Below are 27,124 nucleotides of genomic sequence, written 5' to 3'. Positions count from 1 at the left end.
TGTGGGTTGCCAGCTTGAAGCCTCTGCTGGAAAATGATGAAAATATCCAGCACCTGCACAGAATTTACATCTGTACACAAGCTCTGCGCAATCTCCTTTCAGATTTAATCATGACACTGACCCTCTGAGACAGGTATTACTGACCCATTTCATAGTTAGGGGAACTGAAGCTTGGTGGGCTAGAGGAACAGGTCCCAAACTATAAAACTCACGAGCGGTGACACCTGAATTTGAGCCTAAATCTTCAAACGCCAAGCCCAGCTGACTCTTACAGCATGATTTATTTCTGCCAACACTGATTAAGCCCCATGATCCTAGAGTACGAGGTACTCTAGTTCTTACAGCGTTTCATGGATGAGGGAGCTGAGACTCCAAGAAGTCAATTAACTAGCTTGAGGTCACGTGGTCAGGATGGGTTGGAGCCTGTTGGAACCAAGGTCTGGCTTCTCTAGAGCTGGAGTTTTGTCTTGAGAAAGAGAAAGCCTGAACAGAAAGAACTCTGTTGGGAAGGGTCTGCCCTCAGCCGAAGGCAGAGGAGCAACAGAGAGAGCCTTTTCTTGGCTGCTGTGTGTGCAAGTTAGAGCCGCGTGAGGTTGCAATCTGTGCTCGGAGGTGGTGGGGCAGCGGGGAACCTTACCCAGTTCTTTTAAATTCATCGGTGTAAACATAATCCATTGTGAAAACAACATTGCTGAGGCAAAGGCCCACACAGACCCACTGCTAGTCTGCAGGCTGCTGGCGTCAGGCTCTGGGGCACTGGGAGTATTTACAAATAGGTGGTTCTGCACAGGTAAGAGTACAGTGGCTGGAAGGAGACTCCCACATGTCGGGCACAGCCGTGGGAGTGTACATGGTGGGGACTGGTCCCCACGAGGTCTTGGAGGTATCAAACCACTCCACATCAACACATCTCCTCTGGAAGCCAATGACCACATGAATGCTGGTTACATGTTGAGCATTTGGTGCCAGACACTCTGCTACATGCTCCACATCCATGATCTCATTTAATCCTCACAAGAGCCCTACCAGATAGGGACTATGCCTTCCATTTTTCAAGTGAGGAAACTGAGGCATGGAGAGGTAAAGTGGCTGGCCAAAGGTCACACAGCTGATAGAGAAGGGCTAGAATTTAAGCCCCAAACTGGCAGTTCCCAAGGTCTCTCCTCTTGGCCACTGGGTGATATTGCCTGCTTTTAACTGGCTGTCCCACAGGGACTGTCAGCTCTGTCTTCACTGACTGATCAGAGCCCAAAACATACTCTCTCTATCATTTGAAAATGGAGCAAACAACTAAGAAAGCCAAGCACTTACGTTTTGGGAGGATTAAATGAGATAACTCTTGGAAGATACTTCACCTGGCATCCGGCACGATCAACATCGTGGGGTCCCAGTTCTTCACAATCTAGTCAATGCCCTGCTCACCTCCACAGCCCCACGCCTGCTGCTCCCTGCACGTACCAGGAGCTGAGCCTCAGGGGCTGCCTGCAGCTCTGTGTAGGCTCTGCCCTTGGCCTAGCAAACTTATCCCCAACCTCGGAGGTTCCACTCAATGCTACCTCCTCTTTGAAGACCCCCAGGGAGTTAGCCCCGCTTCTACCCCCACACTCACTGCATCCACGCGTAGCTCTTCACAGGCCCCTCTGGGCTTCAATAAACTGCTGCTCAGACTTCCACTTGGGCATTTATTCGGGGTGTAATTACATGCTCACAGATGTCTTCCACAACAAACTTATCTGACATCCAACACGGGTTGGACAAAAACAGGCAGGCAGGTCTAAGGCTAACACCCCATTACGAGGGAAAGTTCCAGAGCACTCAGGACACCGAGCGTCCTCTACCACACACCCACAAACCAGCTGGCACAACAGAAGGTTTGCTGAGCCCTTTTAGATAGCCATAGAAAACCAAATGATCCTTTGACCCAGTGGTTCCACTTTTGTGAAGCATTCCTAAGGAAACAATTGGGAAAACAGGGGACAAAAAAGTTTTATGCCCAGAACCACCTCTGGATTCTTACGGTAAAAAAACAAAAAAGCAAACAATCTAAATGTCTAACCACAGAAAGGCAGCCGAGTCAGCTGGAGTAGTAATGCCTGTGTTGACTATTTTTTTTTTTGACTATTTAGCACCTAACAGGGGCTAGTCACTTCACACTGTCACCTCATCCTCACACGCGATCTTGGGAAGTGGATTACGCAGTTATGCCTGTTGGAGACTGGAGAAGACTGAGGCTCGGACACCATGTAGATAGTAACAGCTCTCAGCTGCTGAGAGTCCCCTGTGCCGAGCCTTTTTCTCGGCCATCTGGACATTATCTCAGTCATTGCTCACGACAACCCTGTGAGGAAGCTGCTTCTCACAGCCTCCCTCTACCAACAAGGGCCTGAGACCCAGACAATCAATAAAGTATCTATGGCCATGCTCCTGCCAAATCCATGCCCATACCCCCTGGGCTCCAGCTGCTGTGCCCTGGTCACCCAGCGGCCAGTGGTAGAAGAGGGCCTCGGGGACAGACACGTCTGCTTTGAGAGCCATGTGTTTCCCATGACAAGATATTGTTCTTCTGTGACAGACTTTGAATTCCCTCTGTTACAGGTTGAATGATGTCCCTTCAAAAGATGTTGGATTCGCAACTCCCAGTACTTGTGAATGTGACTTTTGTTGGAAATAAGGTCTTGGCAGACGTCCGGTTAAGATGAGATTGTTAGGGTGGGCCCTGATGCAACATGACTGGTGTCCTTATAAAAGAGGAAAATTTGGACACAGAGCCAGACCCACATAGAGCTGAGACAACGTGAAGACAGAGGGAGAATGCCATCTACAAGCCAAGGAATCCCTGACGTTACCAGAAGCTACGAGAAAGGCCTGGAACAGATGATCCCTTGCAGCTCTCAGAAGGAATTATCCTGCCTACACCTTGAGTTTGGACTCCTAACCAAGAGAATCCATTTCTGTTGTTTAAGCCCTAGTTTGTTACTTTGTCATGGCAGCCCCAGGAAACTGATACAGGTTATCAGTAATTTATCAGACTATGGGGCAACTAGAAAAATAGTGGTAACAGGGGCCACATAAAAACACCTGAAGTAATGCCTGAGGTAAGGCAGTGGCTCACGCCTGTTATCCCAGCACTTTGGGAAGCCAAAGAGGGCGGATCACAAGGTCAGTAGTTCGAGACCAGCCTGGCCACCATGGCAAAAACCCCGTCTCTACTAAAAATACAAAAATTAGCCAGGTGTGGTGGCACGCCTGTAATCCCAGCTACTTGGGAGGGTGAGGCAGGAGAATCTCTTGAACCCGGGAGGTGGAGGTTGCAGTGAGCTGAGATCGCACCACTGCATGCTTGGGTGACACAGCAAGACTCCATCTCAAAAAAAAAAAAAAAAAAGAAGAGATTAGGACACAGAGAGACACTAGACACGTGCATGCACAGTGGGAAGACCATGTGAAGACACGAGGAGAAAGAAGGTGGCCACCTGCAAGCCTGACGGAGGAGCGGGGCCTCCAAAAAACCAACCCTGCCCACACCTCGATCTTGGACTGCCAGACTCCAGAACTGTGAGGCAATAAACTTCTGTTGTCTAAGCCACCCAGTCTGTGGTATTTTGTTATGACAACCCTGGCAAACTAATACAGGAAGCCAAAGGAAGGAGAACCTTCCCATGGCTCCCAACTCTGTAAGCTGGAGCAAAGCAACAGGCAGCGTGTGCCCAGAGGGTAGGCTGCGGCTGAATCACTCACCCAGGCAGTTGTGTCCATCGTGTGCCAGCATGAAGCCATCAAAGCAGGTGCACCTGTAGTTCCCCGGGATGTTGATGCACTCGTGGACACAGCCCCCATTGTAGTAGTCATTCTCACACTCGTCAATGTCTGCAAAAGGAAGGGCATGAGAGGTGTCAGAAGAAGAGCCTGGTGGTCCCCTCTCCCAACACCATGGAAGCCACCGGGATATGAGTGACTAGGGGATGATTCAACAAGTATTCACTTCAGTCCTCCCTGGGAGCTGGGGACTCAAGGATTATAAAAATGCTAATCATGTGTGGGGTGCCTTCCAGTTCCTACCACAGTGAACAGGCAAGATTCACACCTAGTTCTGCCTCCACTGAGCCGGCATACAATTTCCAAAAACTAGCTCTCTTGAAGCAGGGGGTATTGAGTAAAATTAACTGCACATCACCAAAAAGTGTAATCTTTGGAATGAAAGAAAAGTCCACTAACTCCTCCAAACAGTTTCTTTCCACATCAGTGTCTGATGCCTGCATTTCAACTGCTCCAGCTTCCTCGCTATAACAAAGGCTCCTGTCTCATAAACAATGGCCAAAAGCCTTGGTAAAGGTCACCCTTTTTGCTGTTTTAAGGCTTTTTCAACATTTCCCATCAGGGGTCAAAGGGCTATCAATTCTGGAGTTCCAGAGATATTTGAGAGACCCTGGAGAATGACAGGAACACGCCTAGTTAACCTTGTCTGAGCTGCTTCCATGCCCAAGTCCTGCTTGTAAGGCCATGTCATTACCTCTTCAATCCCACACTAACTCAGTGATACAGGCACCATTCTCACCAAGGCACAGTGAGGCTAAAACCTCATGGAAGGTCACACACCTAGGAAGTGGCACAAATGGGATTCGAATCCGAGGGATTCAAACCCATGGGTTTCAGAGCCCAAGGGGCCTAACCCCGGTCACAGCTGGCCTCATTGGGAGGGCACCAGGCACAGCGAGAATTTGCCAGCCTGGTGGTGCCGGCTCTTCTGCAGGGTCTTCGGCATCCCCCTGAGACCCCTCTGGCCTCACTCATCTCAACCTACAGTCACCCTGACCTCCAGAGGCTCCGAGACACGCTGGGGAGAGAGGAGGGCCGGAAGTGTCCCCCACAGGGGAACTGGAACCGGAACCAGAAGTGCAGCACTAAGTGGAACCGGAAGTGCATCTCAGGAGGTGCCTGTTTTTAATTCTGATATTTAATACACTTATAAATTGCAAATAAAATTAAGGGAGAATGTGATATTTTATGTTTATTGAAAAGGCACATAGATTTTATTTATTTGTTTACTTATTTTTGTTTTGTTTTTGTTTTTGAGTCAGCATCTCCCTCTGTCGCCCAGGCTGGAGTGCAATGGTGTGATCTCAGCTCACTGCAACCTCCACCTCCCGGGTTCAAGCGATTTGCCTGCCTCAGCCTCCCGAGTAGCTGGACTATAGGCGCGTGCCACCATGCCTGGCTAATTTTTTGTATTTTTAATAGAGACGGGGTTTCACAATGTCAGCCAGGATGGTCTCCATCTCCTGACCTCGTGATCTGCCCACCTCGGCCCCCCAAAGTGCTGGGATTACAGGCCTGAGCCACCTCACCCGGCATAGATTTTAAAAAACTAAGAGATACTGATTACTTCCCAGTCTCTGTTTGCAGCCCTGCCCTTTCTCCAGAGCCCCAGATAGACTAATGCAACCACCTCTTCCCCTGGGTATTCCAAAGGTACTCCAAAGGCAACAAAGCCCAACTTTAACTCATCAACCTGCAGTTACCTGGGGTTCCTCATCCCGGTGAATATTGTTTTCTTTCCACTGCTCCCTTAACATCAAATCAGCTACCAAAGTGTGGTTTTTCTACACCCTTAATATTGTTACAGTCTGCCCACTGGCCACTTATTTTCAGTACCTGTCAGCATGAGTATCACCTCACACCCTATTTGACTCAGCAGCCCCCAAACTGTTCCCTCCCTCCTTTCCTCCTTCAAGCAGGTGATTCAGGGGGAAGCTGGCCTGGTCCTAACTCTGGGGGTGGAGACTTATCAGTCTTATCCAAACAGCACATGCCACTAGCAACTGCTATTGGTCCCAGGGTTGGTAGGTGACTTAGGTTGGATCAATCAGACTGAGGAAAAGGACTTTTATTCCATGCTTGGGTAAAAGAACTTTCTCTCATTTTGTACCTCAGAAGGAGGTATCTACTCCTGAAATATACACCAGCCCTTTTAATTCTCACAGCAACATTCTGGAGTAGGTGTTTTAACTCCATTTTATGGTTGAACAAACTAAAGTGCAGAGAAGTTAGATAATTGCTCAGGGTCACATACTAAGTGGTAGGGCAAAGATCAGAACAAAGGTCTGTTGGTCTATGAAGCCCACGTCCTTTCTAATAAGTTAGAATGCCTGTGACATGCCAGTCATTGACAAAATGCTTTATACATGATACAATATTTCACCCTTGGCACATTTATACTGTGTACTGAGAAAGTAGTATCCAATCATCCAAATACCCATTTACCCATCTATCCTTCTACTTGTTCTGCATCTGTCTATACACATACACACATACACACATGTGTGTATGCCTATCTATCTACCCAAATAACCAACCAGCCAGCCATGCATCCTTTCATCCAAACACCCATCTACCCTTTCACTATCCATCCATTTACTCACCCTCAACCTATCCATTCAAATATCTACCCAACCATTCTTCCATTTATCTATTTGTGCTAAAATTTATCCATCTAAATATCCAGTGTGCTGACCACCCTTCCATTTCTCCAATCACCTATTCACCCATCCATTTATCCAGCCAAATGTTCACCCATACATCCAAACATGCATGCATGCATCCATCTGTCTAAATATTCAACCAGATGCCTATCCTTCCATTCATCTAAGCACTGACCCATCCAAACATCCATCCATCCATCCATCCATCCATCCATCCATCCATCCATCCATCCATCCAAGTGCTTAGCTACTCATCTCTATATTCGTTGATTCAAATACCCACCCTTCTATCCAAACACACCTACACTCATGCTCATGCACACACACACACACACACACACATTCAAATACCTACCTACCCATCCATCCATCCAAACTTCTATGAACTCACTGATTCCTTCAAATATCCATCCAAACAGCTTACAAAATACATACAACAATTTTTTTCAAATAGAATGAGATGTCAGGATGAAGAAAAATAAATGAGGGTTGAAGAATAAGATAAAGCTGGTGAAAATATACAAAAACACGTTTGATAATTGTAGCACAATGACAGAAGGTGGGCTGTGAGCTTCCTAAATGCCAAGACAAAGAAAGAAACACAATCAGTTATAGAGCTGCTGCATCTATAAAATGTAACCCAACTGGCTATTTTAATGGTGGTAAGGTCTGAGAAACCTCAGACCTCCTAGTTAGGGAATGTCTTCCCCTGGTTAGAGAATATCATACACTTTAATTTTCCCGGCATGGTTCCAGTTTATGCCTGTTGTCGGGGCGTAATTATTAACAGCAGTTATTAACTTTTTCATTATTAAAATGATAAACTATCTGATCACCATACCCAAAAGGCATTATAAAGATATTGTTGAATAGTCAATAAAACAACTCTAGCCATTTCCTGCCTTTGACTCCCCATAAGGTAGGCCACAGTAATTGCCAGTGGGCTGGAGAGTGCAGGGATATTTGCTGCTTGCATTTCTTTCCTTAATCCATCCCCAATTAGTTCTCCCAGATTGTGCATCTCTCAGAACAGCCAGTTCCTCTCCAACCCCCAGGCCTGCTGTGGCAGCTAGCTTTATCTCCCAGTGTTCTGGATGGAGGATGTCGGCTCCTAAACCAAACCTTCCCTGATTTTCCATGTTTGTACCTTGAATTTTTCTTCTAAAATCATGTAAGCCTCCTCCTTTAATACATAAGAGATAAACACACAAACACACCAGCTAAAAAAATCTGCCAAAGCAAGTGGACTTATTATTATAAAAACACATCCAGGAGTTGCCGCCCCTGGAAGAGGCACCACAGACCTCCAAGACACTCATCAGGCTCAGACCACTTTTTCAGGACTGAAAGCCAGAGAACGAGGAACAGGCGGGTGGAGCGGGGAGATGGTAAAGCAATGGAGGGGATAGAGCACAGCTCTATGGGTGTTTATTGTTAAAGGGCTGTTGTGGATTAAATTGTGTCCCCGCAAAAAGATATGTTGAGGTCCCAACCCCCAGGACCAGAGAATGTGATCTGACTTGGAAGTAGGGTCTTTGCAGATGTAATCAAGTTCAGATGAGGTCATACTAGATTAGGGTGGGCCTTAATACAATGCTGCTGTCCTAAGAAGAGGGAAATTGGACACAGACATATAGGGAGAAGAATACCATGTGAAGACACACAGACACACAGAGAGAAGGCAGCCGTGGGATGATGAAGGCAGAGATTGGAGTGAGGCAGCTGCGTGTGAGGCCAGGGTAAGAGCTGCTGTCACACAGAAGAGGCTGAGGCTCAGCATTGCTGAGGACCTTGTCTTCAGGCCCCCAGCCAGTGGTTGCATTCAAGTGCAGGCTCTATTCCCGCATTTGGAGCCACATCCTTGGGGTGTGTGAGATGAATATTTTAAAAAAGTGCTTCATGCTCCTAGCCAGGCGTGGTGGTGCCTGCCTGTAATCCCAGCTACTCAGGAGGCTGAGGCAGGCAAATCACTTGAACCCGGGAGGTGGAGGTTGCGGTGAGCCAAGATTGCGCTGCTGCACTCCAGCCTGGGCAACAAGAGCAAAACTCTGTCTCAAAAAAAAAAAAAAAAAGTGTTTAATGATCCAAAAAGTCATTAAGGAGAAAAGTGGGGAAGAGATGTCATGGGTATTATTACTTTTATTTCCAAGATCTGTACCTACCCTTGAGGTTGAGGAGGGTTGGTGACAGGGATGGCTCACATGAATGGAGAAAGTGGGCAGGACGAAAGACCTGCCCAGCTTTCAGAGCCCTGAGCACAGGAGATGAGAAGTCCAGCAATTCACTCCAAGCATCCCTGTTCCTTCCCCTGCTTGGATTTTTTTTTTTTTTTAATGAAAACTCAATTCCCAACAGAAGACAGCTCCCAGCATCTAATAGAGCAGAGAAATGCAGCATAGAGAACTGCTCATTATGGAATTTTTGAAAGGTCACCCAGCTCCGCTTTTTGTATATTGAAAAGCAGTGCGCGCACACACAACCCCATAGCTGTACTTCCGTGCCAGCAACGCAGGTTTGGAACCCATATAGGGTGAGGTGTTTTTTTTTTTTAATCATTTAATTCAAAATTGATTCTTGCTGCTTCATAAAATATACATTTATTCTGTGGTGTCTAGATTCTAAAAGATTCTAGTGCAATGAATCAGAGAGCCTTTTCATTTTATTTTAATACTATTTGAGGGCATTTTCCTCAAAATCAGGACTGACTAGGAACCTTCTCAAAATTAAGGATTTTTAAAGCATCCCACTCTCTACTCTCAGAGATCATTACTGAAAATGTCTTCTCATTTCCCCCTGAAATTGGCATTTTTCTAGACATTCCTCAAGAACAGTGGAGACCAAACGCTCTAACAAAGACCCCTTTCCTGGCTGGGCGCTAGCACGTCCTCTCCTTTGTCTGAGGGCTTTAAGAAAAACCGTGCCCTCCTTAGATCAGGCAACCATTCGGGGAGAGATGTATGGCTTAGGAAGTTGAGTCCTTATTGATGAATAAATCTTAATCCGGTTTGTTGGCTAATTATGCTCCAGGGAAGGTAGTTTCTTGGGCTGCCTAGCAGGAAGGATTAAGCCCCTGTCTCCGGTGGCTCGGGGTTAAGCTCTGGGTTTGTAATGACTGAGTAATGAGACCCGCTCTCTGAGGGCCCCTGGCATCCATCGATCAGGTTTCCTTTCTGCAGAGACAATGCCAGAAGTGGGCCCAGCAGTTAATTACGGGAAAGGTCAAAGGGCATGTAAAACTAACACAAATCTATATACTTTTTCATTCCTAACTGCACACAATGACCATGGCTCAGCCAGAGGGTGGGAAGCTTCCCTCCTGCTTCCCACTCTGTGATTCAAGATAACCGTGGGGTTGGAGCTGCTCAGTGACCTCTCCCAGTCCCTTATGTGGCTTCAGGCCTCCACAGTTTGACTCATGCTGTTCCCTCTGCCTGGAGCTCTTTCCCCTCCACAAGCATCTACTCACCTCTGCATCCTAAGCCCCAGCATCACCTCCTCCCTGAAGCTTTTGCTCATCTTCGACAGATCTAGCCCCTCCCCCAGCCCAAGCAGGCACTAGCATTATTCTTGCTTGTGTCTGTGTCCTTTGATGCTGCAAATCCATGAGAATGAGAACCGTGTCCTGTGCAGCTTGAGCCTCAGAACCGAGCAGAGCCCGAGCATGTTCAAAGGAATCCTTTGGGCATTGCATGAATGAACAATCGTGACGGTGGCCTTGCTGACCGACTCTCATGACACGTCAGGCAGTCTGCAGGCCCCACACACAGGACTGCCCCCAGAGCTGGGTACCACCATCTCTGTCTCACAGCAGCTAACCAAGGCTCAGAGACATTGCCTGCCCTGCCTCAGATCACATGGCAAATGCAAGGGGAGCCGGGAAGGGAGCCAGGCAGCTTGACTTCAGAGTTAGTGATGTCTCTGTCACAAGATCACATAGTCGATGATTCTATTTACATCAAGTCTTCAGAAAAACCAAATCTGCTGAGACAAAAAGCAGATGAGAGGTTTCCTAACACTGGAGGGGCTGAAGACTTGGGGGGCGGTAGAGGATGGTCAAGGAGCATGGGGTTTCTTTTTGGAGTAATGAAAAGATTCGAACATTGGACTGGGCAGGGTAGCTCACGCCTGTAATCCTAGCACTTTGGGAGGCTGAGGGGGGTGGATCACCTGAGGTCAGGAGTTTGAGACCAACCTGGCCAACATTGTGAAACCCTGTCTCTACTAAAAATACAAAAAATTAACCAGGCATGGTGGTGCACAGCTGTAATCCCAGCTACTCGGGAGGCTGAGGCAGAAGAATTGCTTGAACTCGGGAGGCGGAGGTTGCAGTGAGCCGAGATCGTGCTGCTGCACTCCAGCCTGGATGACAGAGCAAGAATCTGTCTCAAATAAAATAAAATAAAATAAAATAAAATAAAATAAAATAAAATAAAATAAAATAAAATAAAATAAAATAAATAAAACAGATACTAACACTGTGGTAATGGACTGGCAATGTGAATATACTAAAGGCATTGAATTGTATACTTTTAATGAGTGAATTGTATGGTATGTGAATTATATCACGATAAAGCTGTTTAAAAATAGAAGTCAAACAAGCTGATGCTGTCGGTGTTCTTCTCCTGTGGGCTGGTTGCATCTCCAGGGATCTCTGCCTGGATGAAGGGAAACCACAAGGAGGTTGGCTCTGAACTGACCTCAAATGCCACCTGCCCAGCTTGGGGTCACAGTGGGGTGTGTTGCTCCCAAGAAGCAGGGGAGATTTCCCACCAAACCGATGTGACAAAGACCAGTTAATTATTTCCTTTCTCCCTCAAAAACGCCCTGAAGCCCTTGCTGGGGGCTGCTCCTGGGCTCTGGCATCAGGACTAACAGTCGCTGAGGCAGCCTGGTCAAGTGAAAACGGAGCCGTTGGCGCGTGTGTGATGGAAGCCAGGAGAGACCGCAGGGAAGCTTCCAGGCTTGAGTCTAGTTCTTCCAGCCTCAGTCAAGGCCCCTATTCCACCCTCCTGCCAATTACAGGCAGTCATTCCCCCATCCCCTTAGGGAAAGGCCAAGGAGAGGCCCGAGACCCAAAAACTGCAGGCCCTGTGGGGCTGCTCCACAGGCCCAGCCACCTCGGAGCTCAGGATGACAATCACAAACAGGAAGTTGCCTGAAAACCTGGGCCGGCCCTCAGAATTGGTAAGCTGGATCCCAGAGCACCCCGGATTTTATCAAGGTGTAACTGAGGCCCAAAGAAGGGAGTTGAAAGACAAATCTCAGCAGATCGGGGGCTCACGGCAACTTGAACTCAGGGTTCTCAGCTCGGGCTTCTTTCTCTCATCTCGGGATCCAGCAGTGGGCAGGGCCCGAGCTGGCCTGGTGCAATTCGCTTTCGTTCCCTTTCTCTCCGAATCCCCGGGTGAACTTCCTCTCCAATGTAATAAAAATAACAGCAGTGGCAACTCCGCACCAGGCACCATCTTGATGGTAACTGGCTTGATCCTCCCTACAGCCAGGCAGAAAGGTCTTCACTTCCCATGACTCATAGGAAAAGAAAGTGAGGCTCAGAAAACTTAAGTGTCCTTCCCAAGATCACCCAGCTAGAAGGTGGTGAAGGCAACATTTGAACCTGGGCAGGCTGGTCCCAGACTCTACCTTCCTCACCTTGACACAATTGTCTAGAGAAGATGGCATCTCTGTGAACCAGGAATCTGGGGCCCGCAGGCCTTGTGAAGGATCAGGCCATCTCCCTGCCTTCTTCCCTCCCATGCCAGTGCTGTCCTGGGCCAGGCCCCTTGCCCTTAGCCTGGGCCCTGGCCACAAGGGGCTGCCAGCCTGGAGCGGGGAATGACCCAGATACAGATGCACACAAACTCATTTGCTCCTGCCACGGACCGGCCAGGCCCAGGTCTGCCCACAGGGCTGGCAGTGGGAAGGGACAGTTGGCTAAGCCCCACTGAAGCCCACCCCTCAAGCTGACAGACTGAGGCCAGCATTGGGCGCCATGGAAACGAGGAGCACCCTGAGGAAGGAGCTGCCCACAGTGAGGGTCCCAGGGGCCTGAGATCTCCTGCCCCCGCTGAACTCTGATGGCAGGATGCAAAGGCCGGAGAGGCCCACAGACTTGGCCCAGGCCACACAGGGCTGGAACCCGGTCTCCATGGACACGCTCCCAGCTCCACTCCCCTCTGTATGAGAGGCAGGAGGTCTAGACAGAAGACATGGGGGTTCCTGGAGAGAGGGGTGCACCTTGAAGACCCTGGAGGGAGTGGGGAGTGATCGACACCAGCAGCTGCTGTTAACCTAGGCCAGGCGTCCAACCAGCTGGCTGGGGTTTTACACTCTTTCTAGCCAGAGGCTGCAGCCCTGGCCCATCTGGAAGCCCGTCTCGGAGCACCCTCTGAGACCTCCTGACCTTGCCCGTTCACGCAAGGCCCCGAGCCCTCTTTGTCTCAAGGCCTTTAGGGAAGGCCGTCATCCATTTCAGTAGCATTCAAAGGCACACAAGTCCACGGTTTATTTTCTTAGAAATAATGGTTTTTGCTGGTTAGCATTCCTCTGATGGAAAAACAAATACAGCCACTGTAATAAGAAGCAGCTAAGAGGAGGCGAGAGGGCCCAGAGGAAGGGGGCGGGGCAGAGAGGGGCTGCTGCCTGGGGAGCTGGAGGACATGGAGGGTGGGAGGTGGCGGCAGAGACCCCTAACCCTGGGAGAAATGGGGAATTAGAGAAAAAAAAAAAACTCAACATGCAGACACTAGTGCAGCCTTCAACACATTCTCACAGACAGCGAGGCCCCCTCCCTCCTCAAATCTCTACTCAAATGCACATTCTAAGGCAGGTGTTGTGGCTCCCATGTGATGGATGAGGAAACCAGGGCTCAGAACGGTTAAGTCACCACTGGCTCACGGAGTTAGGAGGGACCGAAAGGCAGGCCTTTAAATCCTTGCTACAAATGCTTCCACTGACCATCACAGCTGGAAGGAGCATCAGAGACCTGCTTCTGCTATGCTTTTCTAACTTAGCCCAGAGGATACCTCCTCTAAGAAGCCCTCCTGAATTTCTTCCCCTCCTCGGGCAGAGATATACACTTTCTCCACTTCATCCTGTCTCGTTTGTATTTTCATTGCTGCACTTTCCACATCCTATTATGATCACATCTTTTCCGATCTGTGTCTCCCACAAGGCAGGTCAAAGGCAGGAAACATGTTTTGGCCCCAGCACCAAGCTTGGCACAGAGTAGGTGCTCTGTGAACATTCTTGATACTCAACTGAATCCAGTCCAGTGCACACACATTTTACAGATGGGCAAACTGAGGCTCAGGGGTGAACTTGCCTCCAGTGTTTAAATGCAGTCGCATGAGCTTTTTATTTTTCCTCCTAAAAATGGACATTGGCTCCAAGAACTCTGCAAGAGGCCTAAACTCTGCAGCAGAGCTGGCAAGCAACATTGCCTAATTGCTAGCTGACAGCAACTTGGAATTTTAAGTCACATCCAATTTCTTCCTTCCTGCTGGTCTGCTGGACTTGAGCACTTTCATCTTCGGCAGCGCACATGTTAGCATGCATAATTGCATGTTTTAAGACTTGAAGGAGAAGAATTTCCCCTTCTCTCCCCCTCAAGCCTCCCACCTCCTACTGCCTTTCCTGGCCTCCCAAAAAGCAGAATTTTATCTGGAGTTTCAATAAAGTGTGTAATAATGATGATGAAAATGATTTAATAGGGTCATGGACATTATTTCCTAACAAGGCCAAATTGGTTTTAAGATTTTTTTTTTTTCTGATGTTAAACTAAATGGATCACTGAGTATGTTATTAGGAATTTTGTTAAAACACTTTAATAACATGCTCTGTAATCTACCTAACTTCAGTGATTGACAAGTAGACCCTGGGGATATAAAATTCAGGAAGTGACTATTTACATTCATTACATACACGCTAATTTTGTGATCTCTGACAGCCATAAGGTTGTCATGTTTTTCCTTTTCACACAAAAAGAGGAACATAGTAATATATTTGATATACTGTGGCCCAAACAAAAAAGTTATTTCCCCCAAGAGTTTTAATTATAGCATTTTGGAAAAGGCCCGAGTTGGAACTTGCAAGTGGAATAAACCACTTGAATAAATGGTCTAAAAAATTAAGTACACATAGAAGGGGTGATGTGTGCTGTTGGTTCAGACTAAACAGTGATTATCAGGAGGGTCTTAGTTATTTAAACAAGCCATTTGAGGGCGGTTTGCTCCTCGTTTGGGGCCTGGTCCTGATTATAAACGAGAGCTTTTAATTAAGATTAGTAGGACCCAATTCAAGCTATAATTTGGTCCTTTTCCCTAGCAAATGTCTATGAAAACAAGGCAATTAAGGTTAAATGAGTTGAAGCATTTAAAGGGGGTGAAATGCCCCTTCCTCACCCCCAGCCTGCCCCCTCAGGAGAATAAGCACAAACAGGCCTGGTTAATTCGGACCAGGAGGCCAGTGCGGGACTGGCCTGGTGGCTTTTGAAAGGCCCATGCCCCAGGGGCCGGATGAGCCGGGGATGCACACGCTTAGCTAAATGGAGAGGCAAGATGAAACGGAGTGTGCAAAGGTCCAGAGGTAGGAACAAGCTGGCAAGTTTGAGGAACTAAAAAAAGACAGTGAGGCTGGGTAGGGAGGGATGGATAAAAAATGGCCAGGTGTGGTGGCTCATGCCTATAATCCCAGCACTTTGGGAGGCTGAGGCAGGAGGATCACTTGAGGTCAGGAGTTCGAGACCAACCTGGCCAACATGGTGAAACCCCATCTCTACTAAAAATACAAAAAACTAACTGGGCATGGTGGTGCGCACCTGTAGTCCCAGGTACTTGGGAGGCTGAGGCGTGAGAATCCCTTGAAACTAGGAGGCAGAGGTTGCAGTGAGCCGAGATTGAGCCACTGAACTCCAGCCTGGGTGACGAAGCAAGACTTCATCTCAAAAACAAATAGAAATAACAACAATAGCTCCCAACACAGCGAGGTCCCAACTCTAAAATAAATCAAAATAATAATGGTATCACAAATGGTAGCTTCCAGCCCCCCCACCGCCCCATTCTCAGGTCCTGTCTCAGACCAGCCAGCAGCAGCAAGGGAGCGAGTCCCTGTAGAAGCAGAGGGGCTGTACAGCCCCCTCGATCCCTCCATAGTGAAGGAGCCTCCCCTACTGCTTTCCCATGGGCTGATGGGGGCTTGGCCAGATGCTGGGACCCCTTGGCTGATACGGGACAAAACCCAGGCCCTGCTCCCTCTTAGCTGGGAGGCCTGGCTAGAGACAGACCTCTCTGGACCCAGTTTCCCCAGGCGAATTCTGCCATTGGTCCACACCAGTTATCCTCAGACTAGCTCTCTCTCTGTGCAAGCCTCTGCTTCCTCATCTGTAGAACCCTCAGAATCTGTGAGGTTCTGGGAGGCCTTCCTGGGTCTTCTCAGCATGGATAAGGGTCATTCACTGTCCACCAACACCAGCTCTGGGCCCAGCCCTGAGGGAAGTTACATGGGTCCTCACAATCTAGTGTGGCAGGAGCACTGAGTGAGGATGCTCACAGCTGATAACTCCCCTGTCTGGGGGACCAGAGATGGCTTCCTGGAGGAGGTGACCCTTTCATCTAGCAAATGCCTTCCACACCCTGTGCCAGGCCCAGTCCTTAGGTTCCAGGGATGGGAGCTGACAGGTCCCAGATCCGGTCTCTGAGGAGCTCACATTCCAGGAGGAGACATGGGAAAACCTAAGTGCAATGTGGCATGGGCTAAAATGGTGGTGTGTATGGACCTGGGGTGGACTGCAAAGAGGGGCAGCAGCTGTCACTCACAGGGGCTGCCTCAACGCCCTTTGAAGTTTCTTCCAACTCCACACAGCCATGAGTTTGCCTCAAGGTACTTCAGATTCAATCAAGAAAACAGTGCCTTATCCCCAGCCCTGCTCAGAGCCTTTCCTGGCTGTCTGAGGCACTCACCCGTCTGGCTACAGCAAGCTCTCTACCGGCATTAGGCTGACCGCAGGGGGCCCCAGGCCACTCCTGGACACAGATGCAACATGTCTGCACACGTGGAGGCCATGGCATCATCACACATGTCCACTGGCCATGAGGCAAGTTGCCCCTGAAGGTGGGAAAAGAAACCATTCCCAGAATCGGGGGCAGATGGCCTCCAGGGCTGGATTTGCTAACAGGGATTTTGCAAGCAGCAGAAGTTTCAAGGTGACCTGGTGAAGTGGGTAAGAGGCTTGGTCAGCCTCACATCGGGCTTCCCACAACCCAGGCTCGGGTTGTGAAAACGATAGAGAAAGTACGCTTTGGGCACTGATTAGTTGGTGAAGACAGAGCTGACAGTCCCTGTGGGACAGCCAGTTAAAAGCAGGCAGTATCACCCAGCGGTCAAGAGGAGAGACTTTGGGAACTGCCAGTTTGGGGCTTAAATTCCAGCTCTCCTCTATCAACTGTGTGACCTTTGGCCAGTCACTTTACCTCTCCATGCCTCAGTTTCCTCACTTGAAAAATGGAAGGCATAGTCCCTATCTGGTAGGGTTCTTGAGAGGATTAAATGAGATCATGGACATGGAGCATGTAGCAGGATGTCTGGAAGCAAACACTCAGCATGTTGGTGAAGAACTGGGGAGAATGTGGCAGCCATGTCCTGGGGCCATGCTCTGCTGAGAGTCCGTCCTCTATGCTTATCACAGCAAAGAGCACAGTCAGTGAGATCTGCAGGACATGGGGCTCACTGCCTCCAAGACTCCAACCCCAGCCTCGGCAGAACCCCACTCCAGCTCAGGACCTGCAGATGCAGGAGCCCAGGGAGGGAAAGCAAGTTTCATCTACTGCAAAAATGACTGGAGGGTGCAGTGATTGATTATTAATGCCTGCTATGGCAGAAGGTGACAGCATATTTGCCATCCCCGAAGTAGGCTTAGTTGAACAAAGGAAAGTCTTTGTTCCTATGTATTTTTTATTGTACATTCTCGATAAGCAGCCATCTGTGAATGACACACCTGACCGTTCACCTCTGTGGGGATATAGGTATATGCATATGGTTTATACGAACAGTCGATGAACCAGAACACCTCATTTCCCAACCATTTTAGGTCCCAGGAATTGTTGAAGACAAAGCTTTAGTTCTTTCACATCTTGAACAACATTGTGATCATTGACATCAACATAGTGACGATGATGATGATCAGATACATCATCCTCATCATCTTCATCAGCACCATCATCAACAATATCACCATCACCCTCATCAACAGCACCATAACAGCACCATCAACGTTATCATCACCACCATCAATATTATCATCACCACCACCAACATTATCATCACCATCGACGTTATCATCACCCCCATCACCCTCATCATCAATAGCACCACCATCATCATCACAGTAAGGGCAGCTAGTGCTTATATACAGCATCCTACCAGGCTATGTTCAAAGGCTTTAAATACATTAACTCATTTAATTCTCACACTATCTGTGTGAAATAAGTACTAATATTATGCCTATTTTATAGATAAACAAATGGAGGTTAAATAACTTGCCCAGGCTACACGGGCAGGATTTGAACCCAAGCCATCTGGCACCAAAGTCAATGCTTTAACCCCTATGCTGACCTTAATAGAGACTGTTAACGCCCTCTTCTCAGAACAGAAAGCCACAGATAGGAATAACCATCTGCAGAAACACAGTGTGGAGAAACAGGTCTGCCAAACCTGGGCTCTAGTGCCCGCCCAGGAAAGACCCTGCCCTCCTCAGGCCTCCATTTTTCCATCTGTAAACCAAGGATGTGAACATCTGGATGGTCTCCCAGCTCCCTTGGGCCTCCATTTTTCCATTTGTAAACCGAGGACGTGAACATCTGGATGGTTTCCCAGCTCCCTCGGGCCACTGTTGCACATGGTGCCCCTTCAGATTTCAAAGCCCCCAGTTGTCTCTCCACAGTCCTCCCAGAGAAGCCAGCAGGGATCTGATGGTTCTCCGTGTTTATGTGTTGGGGGTATGAGGTATATATGTGAGCACTCTGGCAGGCTGACTTGATTCAAATTGATGGCTGTAGGTAGGTCCCCAGGGATGAGAAAACCAGAGTGCTAGAAGGACAGGGTCCACACAGGCCTCCAGAATCCATGCCAACACTCACTCACTAAGGGTTTAGGGAGCCCATAACCAAACGATGTCCTCCTCTTGGTTCCTAACAATTATTCTCATACTGTTAACATGGCAACTCAACAGACATTGATTCATGACCCATGCTACCCTAAGTCTGTTATCAGGAATTTCCAGCTCATGCAGCCTCACCAGACCACAAGCTCCTGGAGAGCAAGGACTATGTTGCACCATAACTGTCACCTCCCAGGTATGCATAACTGAGTGATTTTCAAAGGTCTTCACCATTCATAGTCTCATTTGAGCCTGAAACCACTTTGACAGCTAGTGAGAACAGGTGATGGTGATGATGACGGTGATGATGATAATGATGATGGTGATGATGATGGTGATGATGATAATGATGATGGTGATGATGATAATGATGATGATAATGATGATGGTGATGATGATGGTGATGATGATAATGATGATGGTGATGATGATAATGATGATGGTGATGATGATGGTGATGATGATGATGATGGTGATGATGATAATGATGATGGTGATGATGACGGTGATGATGATAATGATGATGGTGATGATGACGGTGATGATGATAATGATGATGGTGATGATGACGGTGATGATGATAATGATGATGGTGATGATGATGATGGTGATGATAATGATGATGGTGATGATGATAATGATGATGGTGATGATGATGGTGATGATGATAATGATGATCGTGATGATGATGGTGATGATGATGGTGGTGATGATGATGATGGTGATGATGGTGATGATTATGATAATGATGATGGTGATAATGCAGATGATGATAATGACAGGATCACGGTGAAGACCTTGCCATCTGTATATGGAGCACACTCTACGGAATGAGTGCCTACTGTGTATTGGATGCCAACCCCCAGTGCACTATACTGTGCCTCACTCAATCTTCAGGCTGACCTGTGATGGGGAGTATTTTTGGCCCGCACAACCAAAGGAGAAACTAAGGCTCAGTGAGGGCAAATTACCACCCAAATGTTCACATGAGAGGTGGGCTGCAACCCAGGCTCCCCTTGAAGAGACCAGCCTTGTCTCTACTCTCCTGTCTCTCATTGCACAGGGTCAAGATGACACCAGGGCCAGAACGAGCCCTTCCACAGACCCCACGCTCCACACTCCCCTCTGTGGATATCTTACAGGTTGCTCATCTGATGTGAAGTCCAGTCTGGGCAAAGGAGAGCCAACTCAGACTAAACGTTTTCTGCAGACCCGTGCTAGTGCCAGGCCCTGCCTCATGAGCTGGGAACATGGCTACAAATGTAAAAGCCCTCTCTAATTGAGGAGCTCACTGGGAGCTCCTGGGAGCATGGCCTGAGTTTGACAGCTTCGGTATGGTGGCCCCTACAGCAAGCTTATGGTGGGCCCTCAATAAATGAGCTCACAGTTCTGTGGGGGACCAAGACAAGTAATTATGACCCAGAGTCAGAAGTGTGATGGTGGAGGGAAGCCCAGAAGCCTCTGGGAGCAGGGTAGGTACCCAATGCAGTCTAGCATGCATGTGTGTGCATGTGTAAGTATGTGTATATAAGTGGAGGTATCAGAGAAGGCTTCCTGGAGGAGGCAAACCTAAAGAATGATTAGCCTTCAGATTTAGACAGGATACAGAAAGAAGGTAAGGAGCTCCAGGCAGGCAGAAAATCTGAGCTGGGGCTCACAAACATAGAGCAACCAAGTGTGTGTGCGTGCGTGTGTGTGTGTCTGTGTGTGTGTCTGTGTGTGTGTGCGCACGTACCAGGACAGAGGTGTTGTTCAGTGTTTCAGGATGTGAAGGGCGGAGGCCCGAATTTGGCTGGAGAGATAGGAGACCCCTGGCAGTTTCCGAAGCACATTCACAAGCCTCCTCTTGTCTCATCTTCATACCCAGCAGGACAAAACAATTTCCTTTTCTAGCAGATGAGAACATGAAGCCTGCAGAGCCAGTGAGCAGCAGAGCTGGGCCTGGGACAAGAGTCTGACTCCTAACTCGGGGGTCAAGCAGAGTAGGGAGTTAAAGCTGAACTCCGAAAAATTTTAGGGAAACAGGTAAGGCCTCCCGGGCAGGGGACAGCAGGAGAGGGCCTAAGGAGGAGCTGGGCTTGGGAAGGAAGAGGCCAAGTCAGTGGTTTAAACCAGCAGAGATGGGGGGTCAACCATGGTCCCGCCTTTCCGGGACACTGGGTCTGGGAGGCAGAGTAGAGGGTCGGAAAACGGTCACGCACGGCCTCATATGTACCACTCGAACCAGTGAACTAACCTCTGGCCCTGCCAGCAGCTGGGCCAGCCGCCCCACCAGGCTTCTCACTCATAGCCTCCTCTGTGTGCCTCCAGCCTGGCCTCCTTCCAGAGGTCTGTGGGTAGGCACCAGCTCCCCACTTTGGGTTCTGGGCCCTGAGCGTGCCAGGAATATTACCCAACTAGGCATGATCCAGGGCAATGTCATCTGCCCAGCACTCAGCCTTAAATAAATGCTCAACAAATGCGAAGGATAAACACCACCAGCATCCCAGGGAGGCGTGGCTGCTTGGTCCACAAAACTCTAGCCCTGTAAACGCCTTATACAGAAAGAACAGGGACCCATCCTGTGCTCACATGTCACTTTCCTAATACAAATATCAAACTTGGAAAAATTCAGCTGGCAGGGCACAGGGAGAAGAAAACTAGCTGCCAGAGTCATTGAGTGGGAGTTACAAGACCTGGATTTCAGTCCTTATCATATCACTGTGAACATGGGAATCTTGCAAAAGATGCTTCTCCTGTCTGAGCCTCAGCTTTCCTCATTTATACGATGGGTGCAGACAGGGAAGATTGGGATCAGCGATCCCATCCAGGGGTGTCTGTCTGTCTCAGAGAGAGCTATTTCCAGCCCCCAGATGCCCAGTCCTGCCCCAGACCCATGGGGTGAGGACGGCCATGCAGACTCTCATGGACAAAAACCCCAAAAGTTCCAATGGGCTTGGAGAGTCCTGGCACCAAACGCAGCCAGAGCTGCTCTTTTCTCTCTAACTTTTAGCCTGCTGGGGAGGCAGTTTTTAATAGCAGGAGGTCTAACCAGCTCCCCAGGTGCAGGGCAGAAAGGCTGGATAGACAGACAGATGGCACAAATCCACCAGTGTCTGTCCAAGCACTGGAACTCAAGACAGAGACCTACAGGGTGGTTTTGAACTTGACGTTAGGGACCTTGGGGGTCGGGGGGCAAGCCCAGGTCTTTGCATTCCACCCCCATATAGCCAGTCAAGGACAGATGCACAAATATCTCATTCAATGCTTCATCTTAATTTCTTTTTCTTTTTTTTTTTTTTGAGACAGAGTCTTGTATGTCGCCCAAGCTGGAGTGCAGTGGCGCTCTCTCGGCTCACTGCAACCTCCGCCTCCTGGGTTCAAGTGATTCTCCTGCCTCAGCTTCACGAGTAGCTGAGATTATAGGCATGCGCCACCACGCCTGGCTAACTTTTTTTGTATTTGTTGTATTTTTAGTAGAGATGGGGTTTTGCCATGTTGGCCAGGCTGGTCTCAAACTCTTGACCTCAGGTAATCTGCCTGCCTCGGCCTCCCAAAGTGCTGGGATTACAGACGTGAGCCACCACACCCAGCCAATTTCTTAAAAAGAACAGAAAGTTTCAAGCCCAGTTGAGAATCAGGCACCCCATGACTCTAACTCCACCCTTCCAGGGAAGCAGCCAGCATTCCCGAAAAGTTCACTGCCTCCCTCCTGAGGCAGAGAGAAGCCTGTGCTGTCAGCAACCACAGTGGTGGTGCCGGAGGCTCAGCCCCAGCTGGTGATGAATGGGGCAGGCATCGGCCACCTACAGCAGCCTGACAGCCTCAGGGTCTGGCCGGGAGGGCCGGGCTGGACTCACCTTCACACTGTTTGCCTTCCCCCTTGTAGCCTGGCTTGCAGAGGCATTTGTAGGACTTGGGCGTGTTCTGACAGATGGCATCGATGTGGCAGTCATCTGTACCCTCTGAGCACTCATCCACGTCGACTGACCCTGTGGGTAGGGGTGTGGGGGGAACAAGAGGTAAGGTGTGGCCCCGGGGCAGGCGGCCGATGGTGTAGGGCAGGGGAGCACTTGCCTTTGCCCGTCCATTGATCAGTGGGTTCATTGGCAATAACAGCTGTCACAGGACAATCTGGTGTGACAAGTGGCAACTGGTAGCATCTTTGGTGCAGTGCAGCTACTCTGTGGCAGGGACAATGCTATCAATACGCTTGGCCTGATTTATTGTTGCAACAATCCCATTGAGCTATTGTTCCGCTAAAAAGATGGGAAAACTGAGAAAACTGAGGCTTAAGGAGATAGTGAAGAAGAACCTCCTCCTCCGTCTGTCCTACTTCCCCTACAAGCATTGCTCCAACCCTCCCCCACTGTCCTCATTCCATCCCCCACCAAGCATTGCTCCAACCCTCCCCTACTCTCCTCACTCTATCCCCCCACAAGCATTGCTCCAACCCTCCCCCACTCTCCTCATTCTATCCCCCCACAAGCATCGCTCCAACCCTCCCCCACTCTCCTCATTCTATCCCCCCACCAAGCATCGCTCCAACCCTCCCCTACTCTCCTCACTCTATTCCCCCACAAGCATCGCTCCAACCCTCCCCTACTCTCCTCACTCTATCCCCCCACAAGCATCGCCCCGATCCTCCCCTACTCTCTCATTCTACCTCACCACAAGCATAGCTCCAACCCTCCCCCCACTCTCCTCATTCTAGAATTTAGAGCCAGGAGGGTCCTTGGAGGAGTTTAAATGCAGCCCCTTTGGGTTCCAGAAGGGGACACCAAGGCCATGCCAGGAGGCTCCTGCAGGTCACCTGAACGTGGGATCCCACCCTGCCCCTAGCCTGTGGAAACACAAGATTCATCATCTGGCTTCCACGCCCCCACACCAAAGTGTCTGGTGGCAGAACCACACCCTCAGCTGGGCTAACCTGAGCCCATCCATGGTTCTGACTCCCCCCATGGTCCTCCCTCCTCGGAAATGCACATGTGAACCTGGTTTTCATATCCCAACTTATAAATGCAAGTTCAGTGTAGGCTTTGAGGGCTCCCGACACTCTCCACCTCCCGCCCCCAACACATATACACCTTCAGTCTGGGACAGCTGCTGGGGCAAACCGTGCAAAATAGATTCTGTGTATCTGTTCCATCTACACACCCCAAGCCTCTCTCCCTGTCTCTTTTACACACACACAAACACACACACACACAAACACAGTTCAGGCAGGGAGAGGACCTGCCTCTTGTCGGGCACAGTTCAGCACAGATAAGAGCTGTAGCTATAATCCAGGTTGATTCCTCAGGTTACAGATGAGGAAACTGAGGCCCAGTGAGGTGAAATCTGTTATGGGTCAGTGGCTCACTGGGGCAGAGACTGGACTCCGACACAGAATGAGCTTTCCTACGTGCCATGTGACTTCTAGCTAGCAATGCATGAAATACAGACACATGACAGACAGACAGAAGGGACCCAGGAGTGCAGCAGTGCAAGGAACTCTCAGCAGCTGCCATGAGGGCAGCACCCCAGGGGTAAGCTCGGAATGTCCCCATCTCTTCATGCCTCTGGTCTCACTTTAGATTGCTCGGTCCCCAAGAGTGTCCACTCTAAATTTCTCCCCTGGATAATATCTGGGTTCTAAATCTGCCAGTGGGGCCTATGAGATCCGTGCCCCCCAGGGCTCCTCCTTCTTTGCCCCAGCCTCTAAGTCTTCTGCCCACCCCTGAAGGAAGAGAGGCATCAAAAAGAAACACAACAGCATGACCCCCCCTGCACACACACGCGTGCACGCGTGTGCACACACATGGCAGGTGGCATTGCTTTTCAGGGGGGCTATGTCTGCTCAGGTGGGCGGCCTGTCCTAGACAGCTGCCCAGGGGAAGAGTGGAAAGAGGACAAGAAGGCAGGGACTGGAGGGGGCCCAGTCGGCAACTGGATGGCTGGGCCAGCAGGAACATCCATGAGGGCCTTCTGGGGAAGTGGCAACAGAAGGACACTGTGCAGGAGTGGCACTGCCTCTAAGGCAGGGACCCAGAGGCCAGAGAGGGCCCATCTCCAGGCTTCTGTTTGGGAGGACTGGGGTCACTTCTGAGACAGGACCAGCAGGGGCAGTGGGCCACAGATATGGCTCTTCCCACTTCCCAGGGGCCAGTATGTAGGAATGAGGGGCAGGAGCCCCTTGTGCCCTCACCCCCAATCTCCCACGTAGGCAGGTGTCTTCATTGGGATGGAAATGGATGGATGTTGATGAGGGGTGGGTGAAGCTATCTCCCAACACACCTTTAAACACTTGGGTGTCCTTGGTGTGGAGTGTGGGGAGAGGACATGGGAGTTTGAGGAGAGAGGTGGAGAAGCCAAGTGTCCCCATCGGTTCTCTGCCATGCTCCCGCTCCTGTCTGGGCTGGAGACTCCCCTGCAGGGCGACCCAGCCCTCCCAGCACAGGCTGCTCCCTTTGACTCTGGTTTGCTTATGCTGGTGACAGGCTGCTGGGGTTTCACAGCCACAGGGCTTCCGCGGAGGGGGTCAGGGAGGAGACAGAGTCAGATACAGAGAGACATCAGGAGGGACATAGGTGGGGATAGGCATGCCCAGAAACAGTCACTCAGAGGTGAGGGACCCCAAAGCTTGGGAGAGACACCCACAGACCCAAGGGGGATGGGGCAGCAGGGCTAGGCTTCCAGGAGGGGTGCTGCTGTGGAAGAGTCTCACTGGCCCAGCATCCTCACTTGGGGCACGCGGAGCCACCAGGAACAGACCCTACGCCACCCAAACCAGACCTCAGGGAGCCGGGAAGGATGTGCAGGACCCTCCCCCTGCCTCCCCCTCCAAGCAGAGCACCGGAGGAAGCGCCCCTGATGATGTGGAGGAGAGAATGTGACTCCAGCTTTTCGGGAAGCCCCTGAAGACAGCCAGAGAGCAGGAGGGGACGGGGTGGGAGGGGGGGGGTCCCCGTGAAACCCACGGGCCTGGGCTTGTGGCCTCCGGGTCTCCCCCTCCCCTTCCTGGGTCTGCTCCACCGACGTCCCGTGTACCGACTCTCCTCCCTGTGTCTGTCCTTCCGTCTCCTCTGCCTTCCTTCCCTCTGTCTCTCTTCCCCATCCTGTCAGACGGTCCCTCGTCTGCGGCTTTCCAGGCATCTCTGTCCCTCTCTCTTTCCCGGTCTCCCTCTCACCGCCCCCCCTAACCCCGTTTTTCTCCGGCGTCCATCTGTCCCCGGTCTCCTGTCTCTCTCCCTTATCATCGGTGGGACCGTCCCTCTTGATTCCTCCTGGTCCTCGGGCCTCCTCCTCCTTCCCCGGGCCGTGCGGGCTTCCTCTCTACCCTTCCGCATCTGTCTTTTCTCCGGGCTTCCTTTTGTCTGCTTCCTCGGCGCCTGCTCTTCTGTCCGTCTGTCCCGCACCTCCCGCCCCGTCCCGGTCTCTCGGTCCGTCCCTTTCGCCGTCCACCTCCTGGCGTGTCCCCCTCCGCCCGCCCCGCCCCGCGCCCCCTCTCCCCGGAGGAGCGCCCCTCTGCGCTCGGGGTCCCGCCCCGCCCCGGTCCGCACGCGGGGCCCCCGGGAACCGCCGCCTTTCTTCCTCGCTCCCGCGCTCGCCCTTCCCCTCCCGGGGCCCCGGCCCACCCGCCCCTGCTGCGGCCCCGCCGGGCTCAGGAGCCCCGGCCGCCCGGGCTGCGGGGAGGGGGCGCCTCGGGCCGGCCCCAGAAGTTACTTTGCAAAGAGGCAGGGGGCGCGGGGCCGCGCGGGGCGAGCTCGGGATCGGCGGGGAAGAAGCCCTCCGGGACTGCGCCTCGGCCTCCCGCGTCCCCCGCGCCCGCCGCCCCCCACCTCGAACAGGGGCTTACCTGGGAGCCCGCTGCCCCCGGCCAGCCGCCCGCGCGTGCCCAGGGCCAGCAGCACGCACAAGTGCCAGCGCACGGCCGCCGCGCCCATGCTCAATGCGGGCCCCGCTGGGCGTGCGGGCGTGCGGGGCGCGGGGACCCGACCGACCGGCCGCTCCCGCAGGCGCTGCTCGCTGCTCGCCGCTCCGCCACCGCTCGGGCTCCCGAGCCGCCCTGCCGGCCCGGCTGATGAGCTGACAGCGCGCGCTCATTGGCCCGTGGCGTCGGGGGGGCGGGGCGTCGCCCAGGGCCGGCCAATGGGCGCCGGCCTCCGGCACTCTCGGGAAGAGGGGGGCTCGGGCGTCGTGGGGGGGCCCTTCCCCTGGAGCGGGCGGCAGGTGGGGGGTGGGGGCCTGGCCGGCCGGCTCGCTAGGCGCGGGGTCTCGGCCAGGCTGGGGCTGCTCGGAGGCTGCGCCCTCCCCTGCCCGCGGCGCCCCGGCCCCCGCCGTCGAGCGTGGACGCCCCTCTGGGGTAGCCCCTCCCGGCCCGGCGGCAGCCTCGGGGGCGGGGATCCTGCTAACCTGGGGTCCCGCGAGGTCGCCCGCCATCCGTGGGCAGTGAAACGCGCCAGCGCGCAGAGCAGACCCGCCTGCGCCGCCGTTTGCTAGACGTTTCTTGAGCACCTACTGGGGGTCGAGTGCG

General features: G+C 51.2%; 1 protein-coding gene across 2 annotated transcripts in view; it reads right to left on the bottom strand.

Moving 5' to 3' along the window:
• Window positions 1-26,579, bottom strand: part of SCUBE1 (signal peptide, CUB domain and EGF like domain containing 1) — a 140,002-nt gene extending 113,423 nt beyond the window's left edge. For both annotated transcript variants that reach the window (XM_063622901.1, XM_055253153.2), the window contains exons 1-3: window positions 26,447-26,579; window positions 22,470-22,601; window positions 3,739-3,867 (exon numbers count right to left, since the gene is read on the bottom strand). In XM_063622901.1, coding sequence (XP_063478971.1) covers window positions 3,739-3,867; window positions 22,470-22,601; window positions 26,447-26,534 — 349 coding nt within the window. In that variant the 5' untranslated portion in view covers window positions 26,535-26,579. The remainder of the gene's footprint in view (window positions 1-3,738; window positions 3,868-22,469; window positions 22,602-26,446) is intronic.
• Window positions 26,580-27,124: the final 545 nt, after the last annotated feature.

Source organism: Symphalangus syndactylus, chromosome 18 (genome assembly GCF_028878055.3).
Source record: "Symphalangus syndactylus isolate Jambi chromosome 18, NHGRI_mSymSyn1-v2.1_pri, whole genome shotgun sequence".
In the NCBI taxonomy this organism is placed as follows: Eukaryota; Metazoa; Chordata; class Mammalia; order Primates; family Hylobatidae; genus Symphalangus; species Symphalangus syndactylus.
Note: the sequence above shows the minus strand (reverse complement) of the source record. Positions and strands in the feature narration are given on the sequence as shown.